General features: G+C 41.7%; 1 protein-coding gene across 5 annotated transcripts in view; it reads left to right on the forward strand.

Moving 5' to 3' along the window:
* Positions 1-12241, forward strand: part of CDK18 (cyclin dependent kinase 18) — a 1544265-nt gene that overhangs the window by 1031042 nt on the left and 500982 nt on the right. For all 5 annotated transcript variants that reach the window (XM_044076818.1, XM_044076817.1, XM_044076819.1 and 2 more), the window contains one exon: positions 4610-4755. In XM_044076818.1, the coding sequence (XP_043932753.1) occupies positions 4610-4755 (146 nt within the window). The remainder of the gene's footprint in view (positions 1-4609; positions 4756-12241) is intronic.

Genomic DNA, 12241 nt, shown 5'->3' on the forward strand with positions numbered 1-12241 from the left:
GAGTTTATTTCAGCTTCAGTTTCAGTGTTTTTGGTGTTTGTAAATTTGTGTGTGTTTTTTATCCATACATCTGCAGAGTGTGCTTTCCAGTTTTGTGTGAGTGGAGATTTCATAGGATGACTGTAGAAAGATATGATTCTGAAACTGACATGAGACACTGTGACAATGTCTGTGGGATTGACTGCTACAGCAGATGGAGCAAGAAACTTATTGTCATAATGTAACATTAACTGAGAAATTGCTTATGCTCTGTGGTTATGGATATGAAGTCAGCATGGAAAAACCAAAAAAGGATTAAAGCAAACAAATCTTCAACATGTACCCACACAGAATTAAGGCATTCAAGTGATGTGATAGGATTAACAAAATACTACTGGAAGGATTAAATAAGTGTGGTGAACTCTGCAGCATGTCCAAGTCTAAAGAGCTCATCAAGATTACAAAGGATAGTGATTCCATGGATGTTTCTAGGATTCTGAAGGGCCCTAGTTAAACGAACAGAGTCTGGGAGCACCAACAGCATAACACAGACAGGGAATCAGAGGACTCACCAGATGTCTTGTAGAATTGCATGATCATGTCCATGTTACAGAAGGTAATTCAGCTATTGTGACAGCAAACCATAGTGGGCCTATGTAAAACCATATATAAAAAACTCCACCAAGTATTAACATGACTTTCAATTAATATCTGTTCCAAATTACAGCACATGTTCTTTGTCATGGAAGGAGGTACACCAAATGGAGCAGACTCGCTTTGACTTGAAATAATGCCATTGCTCAAACTAAGTGTCAAAAGAAGCCATACATGCTCCAGACGCTGCCACATAATTGTCAGCAGCATGAATGCGGTGTTAATATGCATGCATAAAAAGCAATAATGTTCAGCTGCCTATTTCATGAGAAGCTAATGAGAGCTATGCAATCATAAAATAAAGCTGAAGGATTACAATCCCCTTCATGCCCTAGCAAGTGTGTCTGGTGGGATGAAATTGAAATAGTGTGCATGTACTTAAAAAAGGTAAAGAGCTTGTAAATGTGCTGCAGTACCTGCAGCCCTTACAGTACATGAAGGCACACTGCTACTGAATGAGTTAATTGTCACATGACGTTTATGGTGAGTATGGACCCATTGCAATGTGGCCAGCAGTGCTCATGCTAGTAGAATGTTGCTGAGGTTGTTTTTGTTAAGTTATTAATATTTATACCTTTTGCCTCTGTAAATGAAAATGTCAAACAAGTTAGTCTTATTTGTTGACTGGAGTTTAATTTGAATATGTGAATATGAGAACACTTTAACATACCCTTGTTCCCTTCTGCCATCCAATGTTCAGATCAGGCTTTTTCCCTATTACCATAGACCCATGTCTGGAGACAGGCAAGCATGGCTCTCTCTATAGGTTTGTACACACTTACAGTATGACAGTGTAGAGTTGTGTGAAAAAGAATGAAAGCCAATGTAAAAAGAAATTTAAATTATATTCTCTTTTAAAAGATAGTTCCCATTTCGTGGAAGCTCATCTGTATCGTTTTGCATCATACTGACAAAAGAATGCGGTGAGATGAGTTTTGTGAAAAAGTATTTGAGATGCTCTGTCCCTTTAAGATGTTAAAATGACATCAGTATTTCCAAAGGGAGAAGATGCATCTTTGACATGTACATGTCACGTATAAACTTGCGTCTCTCTTAATCCTCTTATTTTGCAAGGGAACTCATGGTGTTTACCATTATTATAAACATACCTTGAGATAATTTCTGATAAGAATAAATATGGATAGAAAAGAGGCATTGCTGAAATCATGGGATGTGTGGAGTAAGGATAAAGATGTTCTGAAATGAAAAATGTTGGTAGAATAAATATTAATGTTTCTGTGTTTCACAGGCTTAAATAAAAAAAAACTATCTCTGTGGCTTAATTTTCTCAAAGGACAAGTGTATTCATAGCTCTACAGAGCAGTATGTTTTTATTTTGTCTCTTTCTAATCTGTATGTGGGATGAGACAATTCACTTTGTCATCTTTTAAAATATAGCATAGCCACTGTCATAAAGCTTAGCTACTGTCATAAAGCATCAAGATTAAGACAGCTATTTTTCTCAATTCAGCCTCCTGTAGGGAATGTATTTATAGTGTACATTCGTATTTGCAAGCGCTATGGAAAGAAAATCACTTGGTTCTTCCTAAGCTTAATAGCATCCATTCTGGTCCATTTTTAGTCAGTGTTTTACCTTTTCACATCCAGAATTCATCCTCTAGCCATGGCCACATTTGTATTATTAGGGTCTGTCATACCATTCTATGTTTTTTTCCTCCATTTGAAGCAAACAACCCCTCCTTCTCTCTCACCTGCCATGCTTTGTTTTGTTTGATGGCAATTCCCCTATTTGGACCACTTCATCCCTTAAGGAGAATCACCAATGAGCACCTTCCTCCCCAGGACAAGCATGCCCGTCCCTCCCTGCCACTTCATCAGTTGCCAAAGTCACTAATCAAACCCGTCAGCTGGGCCATAGTCGTGGCTTTGTCCCTGTGTGCCACCACTGCAGCTCAACTCTGAAATTTTTGGTACAAACAACATAGGCTACAAAAACTTTAACTGATGGGGAGTCAAAATGCATTTCAGCACGTTATGTACTGCATGCTGTGGTGTAAAGGTAAGAAAAAAATAGTGACAATTCACTTTAAAGAACAGTGTTTTTTCTGTGTTTTCTGGACTAAGAAGAGTGTAGTCAAAAATGACTGTATGCAAGCCTTTTAAGAAAGGTGGAAGCAGGAAGACAATTATCATGCTTTGACTTGCATTGTGATTTTGTGGTTAAAGTTTTGAAAGTATTATGAAGTACTGGGATCAGTGAACATTTTTTTTTTTTATTTCTCCCAACCTTAGATATACATGCAAATATAATGCAAATAACCACAAAGTAGACTGGAATGAGGTTCCATGCTGGTTTCCCCAACTTGAACTATACAGAAAAGCACACCACAGTTCGACATGCTCTTATACATGAACAGTTTTGGGTGCATGTACGTGCACAAGCATTTGCAATATTTTCTGCCTGCCCTACATGGATTCCGGGGGAAGTTAAAAGTACTTTTCAGAAAGCAGCACACCTTTTACCGATTACTCTGCATGTGCTCTTTGATTAGTTGGTGATTACCTGATCTGCTGAGCAGAATTGGTCAGTTTACTTAAGGTCATAGCAAGTATGGTGGACATGCAGGCTGTGTAGGATCATGTGTGCAAGACAGCTGTAATCTGGTTTGGGCACTCTGTCCTTTGCCCATTGTTCTGGACTGTGACATTTGTATATGCAAGCTAGGAGGTTGTGGGAGACTTGACCTTTGCAAAAACAATTCTTTTAGTCTGTGGAGGTAGGCTGTAGAATTGTGCTCTCAATTCTTTGTGATCAGGAAATGTATTTTTTAGCAACTGTCTCCATCCTTATTAAGTGTAACCAAATCAGCTGCTTAACTCGGCACACTTGATTAGCTATATCTACATGCCTTTCTATGTTTATAGGTACGTGTACCTATATATGTGTTATATCAGTATGTAAAGAGACCTGAGGCAGATTGTCAAGGTATGTTTAAACTTGGGTGAATGTGTGTTTTTCTGCATGGGTACGTTTAATCAGATCCCTATTCATTGAAAACATGATTTGTCAAAATGACTCAGAGTTGCCTGAGAACCTGTGACCTCATAGCTGGTTATATTAAGTAAGGGGCTGAGATTTGTCAAAACTACTTATACTGGCCTGAGATCCTGTGATCTCATAGTTGATTAGATTAAGTAAGGAGGTGCAGTGGGCAAAGCCACCCACAAATTTAAATCAAATCTGTAATTTCAAACATTTTTGCATAGGTTAGAATAATGAAGCTTTTGATTAACTTTGAGCTTATTAAATACCTCCTCTTAAGTAACTGTTCATTGCATGCATTGTCACTTTAATAAACTGTAAGGTTCATAGTGCTTCACTGAGCTCCTTGCAAGGCATCTTGCACTCCACCATCATTCTGACTTTCACTGGCACTTGGTATGCCATTAAAATGAGCAGTATACAGTACATCTGCACTCTGCACCATTAACCCAAATGCGATGCTTTCTGAGCATCAGACAACAGGTGCAGTATTCTCTCTCCAAATTCCACATCTTTTGGAGCTCTCCTTTATTTGTAATTCACATGATAATTTCTTCAGTCCATAGGACAACTGTGAATCTAGCACTGTAAGTCACAATGTCTATTTAATTATGTTAGTAGCGCCGCCCATTTCATGTCTGCCATTTATTCTTCTAGGCACAAGTGTTTAATACTATTAAATGGAAATATATTTAATCACACTTCTTGTGGGGTATGAATAAGAACTACAAACAGGTTAATACCCCATTCCACACAAACAGGGCAGGATTTGTATGTTTGATAGCTGTTATAATATAATAATGTTATAAGAACAAGTAATTGTTTTAGTATTATACACAGTGTATTAAACTTGCATTTATCCACAGATTGACATATTTGGACATATCCTAGCACAATATGCAAATAAGGTATTTATGTGGTTTAAGATTTTGACTCCATTCTGTTGACTGACATCTACTTCTTTCCTTTCAGGCATTGAGCCAGAAGACCTGCAGCTGAGTAACCTTAGTTTAAACTGTAGGAATGCAGGAACTCCAATATCTCCCTCAGAGGATGAAGATCTATCACCAACTGCATTAAAATACCGAAACCACCGACAACGCAGGTTCTCCATGGAGGCATGTGTTGACATTTACAGCTTTCTTGTACCTTGAGGCACAGTCTGTACTGGGCTGCTGTGAGATCATGTATATTGCATTGCAGCATGTCTCAGCTGTAGAAGGTTTTTGTCTTATCTCATCTGTCCATGTTCACAAACTATCATTTTGTATTTGTGTTACTCTCTTTCACATTGCCTGTTTTATTTATTTATTTTTAGCATAAAATAAAACATGAAACCGTGTTGCTGCTATATTGTCTACTGACTCTGTTGCCTTTATACTGGCATCCTGCTGGGTGCTGGCAAACTGAATGGGTCATAACCAGTATGAGTGGACTGATTTGTCTTGCTATTTTTGCTGGTACATGCCAGACTGACCCTGATATTAGCTAATTGCCTCTGTTTCAACATTCAGTACATCAGAGATTATCTTGATGTTCATCGTGTTTCACTGTTGCAGTCATCACTGTAGGGTTCTTCCTGCCGGCAGGCAGCCCTCGGTCGGCTAGAATCCCAAAGTCTGGGTCTGGTGTCGGCTGTGTACTCACCCTCCCTGACGTCAGTGCACCAGGGGTACAAAGCTCCTAGCCGACGCCATGTTCCCCAGTCTTTCTTGCGGCACGGTGGAAGCAGTTTGCATGTGCCTGTCAGCTGACTCCTGTTATTTTTGGTGCTTCATACCAAAGACATTCTTCTTTTCAAAGCTAAGTACCCCATTGGGGAAACTTTTTTCTTGCTCCAGACCGATGTCAGAAAAAGTTAATAATTGTATTTCATGTGGGAAGCAAATACCTCATAAGGATTTTCACTCTTAATGTATTCCTTGTCTAGGCCCTGACCATGACGTAGCTAGTTGTTGGTTTTGTGCTAGATTTAATCAATGTACTATTAAACGGAGATTTTGCCTTTCATTACTTTGGGATGCGATTTAATTATAACATGTCGTCGGACACGCTTCTGACTACCGGAGTTCATAAAAGGCGCAAGGATAAGGATAGGCCTCCGAGGTCCAAATCAGATGACAGTTTACAATCAGAGCCAGCTGCCGGTTCGGCCATTGTCAGTGAGACGCTTTCACAGCCCCTGTCGTCGGTCATTATAAAACCACTTGCCAAAATGGACTCCCACGAGGAGCCAACTAGGCCTTCGGATATTCCAGGTGCAAGACCTTCGGATAATGCTCCCTCAGATGGGTCTGGAGCCGCTGTGCAGGTACCAGCTTCCGAGGGGGTTTCCAGGCCTATGCAGCTTCAGATAAAGGCAAAGACCAAGACTCATGCCCAGGCCTCCTCTGATCCGGGACCTAAATCTCAAAAACAAATGCTTAAAATGGCGGAGGACTTGCTAACTATGATTAGGGGTTCCCATCCCCCTCCAGACAAAAGGCCAAGACAAGAATTGGATTATGAATCCTCTGATCAGGTATCTATCTCTTCAGTGTCTTCCTCTGAACAGGATTATAATTTCCCTCCTTATGAGGATTCTGATGCTGAGGAATCCATTCCTTCAGCTTCTCCTCCTGAAGATTACTCTTTTGGGAAACTTTACATGACATGAGGGAACATTTTCAATGGGAAGGAGAGGAGTACTCTTAATCTAAGAGAAGGCTTAGGGATTTCCTTCTTCTTCTTCCCCAACACAGACCCCTGGCTATTCCTCCTATTTTGGATATTGTGGATGATGTCTTTTCTGAGTCTAATTTAACCCCTGACTCCTTTCCTCCGGCCCCTGCTAAGCCTGATAGATATTACAGAGTCCCTGACTCTCACCAGTTTCTATTTAGAAATCCTACTGCTGATCCAGAAACCATTTCTCAGGGTCCTAAGGGTGTTAAGGCTGCCACTGCTAAGAACCCTATTCCGTCAGATAAGGATTCTAGAGCTTTGGAGAGACGGGGAAAAAAAAGTGTACACTTCTGCTGCTTTATCTATTACGGCTTTGAATTGTCAATTCCATATGTTGAAATATCAGCAATACCTTTTGTCTGCTATGAAACAAAAACTGTGTACCATTTCTGCATGTGCAGACAATAATGAATTACAAGATTTGATGCATGCTACTGAGCAGGTGGGGAAACGTACCTTACACTGTGGTTTTGATGCTTTGGAGGCCTCTTGCAGGGCGGCAGCCACTGGCATGGTCATTAGAAGGCATGCTTGGCTAAAGGAACAAAATTTGCCTGCTCAAGTAAAAGCAAAATTACTGGATGCTCCTGTTCAACATAATGTTTTGTTTGGGTCTAAGGCTGAAGAGGTTATAAAGAAAATGGAGGATAAGGCAAAATCCATGCAAACGGTTAAGGATTTCTTACAAGTTCAGCCTCCTAGATTTAGCAGAAATTGGCCAGCTAAAAATTGGTCCTTTCCCAGCTCGGACAGGTCTCAGAGGGGTAGATATAGATGCCCCAGAGGGAGGGCCCAAGCACAGACCTCTTATAGACCTAGACAGTGGAGTGTTTCCACCCCCAGAGATGGAGAAGATAGGTCTCAACCTTATAGGAAACAGGCTCAATGACTCCCCCTGCATGGCTCATAGGTTCATAGGTTCATACTAGGCTATCTGCCCTGGGGCAATTCTAAGCCTAGCCCGATTCTGTATTTGATTTGAGTATACTGTGCCCTTTTTAAGGTTTAGTTTACTATGCCTCTGTCTAATAGTGACACGGGAGTAATCCCTGGGACAAACCTACGATCCCCCATCCACTTATCGAGATTCCTCTTGAAGAGATTCAGTGAGGTGCTCTGCCTCACATGAACTGGAATTCTATTCCAGAGCCTCTGGGTTATGAACCTGTCCCTCCAGCAAGTTCTATTTATTTCTGTGCTGAGGTTCAAGTCCTTTAGATTTACTGAGGTGGAGCATGTCCATTAATTCTGGATTTGACATAGCTTTGTATGTCAGGCATAGATCGCCTATGCAACTGAGTAGAGCTGGAGTTTTTTTAACCGAGCAGCATATGGCATCTGTTTGAGACCCTTGATCCTCTTGGTGAGATACGTTTGGGGTCTTTCTAATTGCTGCAGGTGTCTGGTAAGGTACATCCCAAAAGGGGCATTGTATTCTATGATGGGCCTGATGAGGGATGAATAAAGGGGCACGATTACCTCTCTTGATCTAGATGTGAAACCCTTCGTGATGAGGTGGGCTATGTAGAAGGTCTTTCTAACCAGTTTGGCAATGTGGTTTTCAAAGGAGAGATTGCTATCAACTTGGGTCCCCAGGTCCCTAATAACTTTTCTGTAATGTGGTAATTTGTGGGCACATTGTTTTTGCCAAAGGGTATGACTATACATTTTTTGGCATTTAGCTTTAAAACATGGTGCTGGCACCAGTTATCTGTCTCTGTGAGACCTTTTGAAGGATGTTTGTGTCAGCTGGAGAGTTGATTATGGCGCCCAGTTTGCAGTTGTGGAAAAGTATATACCGAACAAGAGTGGTCCCAGGACAGAACCCTGTGGGATGCCATCTGACATGGCTCCAGAAACTCTCACTCTGTGGGTTCTGTCTTTGAGCCAGTTACCCATCTTGTGACATAGGGGTTTATATTTAAGCTGGATAGCTTATCTATGATGCCAGTGGGGTATTGTGTCAAATGCCTTTGCAAGGTCCAGATAGGCTGTGTGGACTACCTTCCCTTCATCTATGGCTTTGGTGACTGTTTCAAAGAAGTCAACCAGGTTCAAAAGGCAGGATCTGCCCTTAGCCGAACTGGGTAGGATCTAGTGTCTGTAGGTCCCCAATATCTTTGTTTATGAGCTCCATGATGATCCTCTCCATAGCCTTGCAGACTAAGCTAATCAGGCTTATGGGAGAGGCTCCACCTTGTGGAGTGGGACCACTGTTGCTGTATGCCATTCTGTGGGCACATATCCTGTAGTGAGGCTGAGATTGTATAGCTGTTTTATTTGAGGGATTAGTTCCTCTTGGAGTTCATGAACCTGGGACGCCATCTGGTCCCATGGAAGCAGTGTTTTGAGGGCAGCCTTCACCTGAGCATCTGAGATGTTTGGGAGGCAGCCCTCTGCCGTGATGGATACTTGCTCTTTTGGAGAAGTTTGCACTGAACCTGTCTGCCAGGATATTGGCGATGTCTGTGGGTTCAAGAATCAACTCAGAACAAGTCTGGGAGTTGCATCCCAGGTTTCTAACATAACTGAAAAAAGCCTTATGATTGTCTTTGGTGTCCTGTGCAATTTTCTGACCTTGGAGGATTTTATGAGGGATCGTAATTTTTTGCTAGTACTGATCAGAGATGCCTTCCCTATTAGGGATTTTGCTCTATCATGTAGTAGCTTCCTCCTCCTGTTGTACAGTTTATTTATGGCAGGGGTCCACCAGACCGGACTCCTGCCTTTGGATGATTGGGTCTTGGTTTTGTTTGGGATAGCATGATCCATGCATTCCTGGAGATGTCCGTAGAATGCCTTTATATAGGATTCTGCAGTTTGGGCCGTAGTTTCCACTGGCCCTGGGGCCATTCCACTTCGGTTTTGAGAAGTGAGAAGTTCGCTTTTGAGAAGTTTTTCACTGTGATTTTCTGGGCTGGGGGTGGGGTGGGGATGTGGACATCCAGTGAAATTAATTTATGGTCTGATCTTACCAATGAGGGATATACTTCTGGTGTGGAGCATAGAGTCCCCATGTTGGTAATGATCAGGTCTAGTATGTTGTCCCCTCTTGTGGGAGTGGTGACTAGTTGTTCCATAGCATTTGAGTTTATAATTTCCAGGAATCTTTGGGCTAAGGTGCTGGGGCTTGAGTAGTGCTCCCAGTCAATGTTTGGGTAGTTGAAGTAATATAATGGTGTTCGGAGAGATCTTCATGTTCTCCAATGTTTTCAGGAAAGCTGAGTGGGATTCCTGACTTTGAGAGGGTGGTCTGTAGGATGCTATAAACTGAAAAGCAGTCTTGCCCACTGTTAGTTGCACATGGATGGTCTCCAATACTGCAATGCCACTAACCTGGAGGTGTGGATATCCTTGATAAATATGGAAATTCTCCTTTAAAAGCATGATATGAGGTATAGCCTGGTAGTGCTGGGGTGCTCTCTGGAGCCTTGAACCAGGTTTCTGTCACTGCACAGATATCGATATTCTCCATACTGAGGAGAGCCGAGTGTGTGCATCTTGAGGTTAAGACTTCTGAGCTTCTTGTTCCTTGTGCTGTCTTAGTGAAGCAACATGGCTTGTCGAGCATGTCATCCCAGGCTAACAGACAATGGATCCCCTTTGAATGACACCAAAATTTTAGCCAATTGTTAAAATTGATCATTGTGTCTTTGTACTGTGGCATCATTCTAGGTGAGGGTAAGATGCTGCCTATGTCTCTTTTCATGTAGTCCAGGTCATTCACACCAGCATATACAATGACTTGAGTCATATTTGTATTTGCTTTGGTGACCTGAGTATGTATAGGATCCTAGCACCCGACTGGCAGCTCACCGTGACCTTCTCATTATTCAGCCTGGTGGGGGGCGTGGACGTCAGTGTGTCTGACAATAGTCACCTATAACAAGAGTATCAGGTGTGTTATTCAGCCTTAAGGGCTGTGGCTGCTTGGCACACTGACTTTATGGGTTATGTGTTGTGTGTGTTTTGTTTTAAGGTAGCGTTTGCTTGGATGTCTGCTTTGGAGGTCTCTGTTGCTTAGGTAGATTTTTATTTAGAGCCTCCCAAGTATGTTTTTGTGTATTTGTGTTTGGTTCGCTGATGTGGTGGGACTATGTGATACTGGAATTGTGTTGTGTGAGATTACCTTCTCCTCCTGACTGGTTACACCAGTTTTGAGATGAGAGAGCTCAGCCTCCAGTTTGGCTAAATAGTTGCATCTCTCACATATATTTGAACCTGTTTGGAGGAGGAGAGGGTTGTCCGTGTACATGAGACAGTTGTAACATTGCCTCAAAATTCCCAGATTCACCAGCTGGACTGGAGAGGAAACCATTGACTGACCTTTGGACATGCTAGAGTAATAGGGAAACTGAATTTAAGATGGACCAATAGAGGACAGAGAGTATAAGAGTAAGTAGTGCTTCTGGTTTAATTGTGCTAACTTGTAGGATTACTTAATTGGACCAGTGAAGGGCCTTAGAATGAGAATATGGTGTTTAAATTGAGAGATAGAGCAGTTCTAAGGGAAAAAGTGAAGAGCAGACTTTGAGGAGCCAGGAATAGTTTAAACCCAATTTATGCACAAAATTGCAAAACTGCGCAAAAGAGGGTTTTAAGAGAGGAAGATTAAGGAGTTTTGGAATTGACCCAAAATGGCCAATAAAACTACAGTTTCAAGTCAGTAACCACTCCCACAGGGGCAGGCAGGCTGCTCAATGTTTTTCACTGCCACTGATCAACAGAGAGACTTCCCTTTAGCCCAAGCAAAAAATGGCCTCACAGAAACTTACAAAGTTCAAGAACAGCAAGCCTGTAACTGAACTTTTTTAAATCTCAGACAAGTGGGAAAAAAGCAAGATTTTTTTGTTTTTTTGGTCTTTCAGAGATAGCAGAGGTTCACAAGTATCAACAAGTTATAACAGTGCAGTAAATGACCCCACACAAGAGTGCTAGGCCAAAGACAGATAAAATGCAAGTTTTGAGAAAAAAACAATTTTAAAAATAAGTGCAAACAGGAAATTCAGTAAACAGCTCTAGGTTGTGCTCTAAATACAGTTACTAATGCAGAAATCAAATTTAACAAGCCAGAAAATGCTCAAAATAGGCAGCTATGCAGAAAAACTTCGCAAATAAACAGAGGAAAAATACTTAAAATCTCAAAAGTGGCTCCTTTCTTCTCTCAGCTTTCTCCTCTTGGTGGGTGCTTCCAGGAACCTCTCTCCTGGAAGCTCCTCTGGGAGGAAAACTTTCTCTTTTTCACCGTAATTGGACTTGCATAACCCAAGACAAGTGGGATCTGCATGTAGTTTTAAGAGGTTACAAATTCCACTTTCACACCTTACCAAAACCAAACGGATGGCCAGACCTACCAAAAACTCAATGGGTGGAGGCATTAAAACAGGTGAGGTCCCTCATGGCTATGAGGGCCATAGAACTGGTTCCAAATTCAGAGACGGGACAAGACTTTTATTCAAGACTCTTTCTAGTTCCCAGAAAGCAAAATACTTGGAGACCCATCCTGGATCTGTCAGTCTTAAATACTTTCCTGAAGATACCAAAGTTCAAGATGCTTACTCTGCAGCAGCTCCTGCCAATGTTGAGCAAAAATGCATGGATGGTGACTGGACTTAAAGGAGGCTTACCTACACATTCCTATCAGACAGGAGTGCAGAAGATACCTCAGGTTCAAGGCAGGCTCAAAACATTACCAATTCTCTGCGGTGCCCTTTGGCTTGTCTACTGTGCCCAGGGTCTTTACCAAGTGCCTGGCACCAGTAGTAGCTTACTGCAGACTCAAGGGAATTCAAATTTACCCTTATCTGGACAACTGCCTTATTCAAGCAGACAGCAAGGACATCTTACTCCAGCACCTGGAATTTGTTCAGAATCTACTCA

Source organism: Protopterus annectens, chromosome 7.part0 (genome assembly GCF_019279795.1).
Source record: "Protopterus annectens isolate FY-2018-M chromosome 7.part0, PAN1.0, whole genome shotgun sequence".
Classification (NCBI taxonomy): Eukaryota; Metazoa; Chordata; order Ceratodontiformes; family Protopteridae; genus Protopterus; species Protopterus annectens.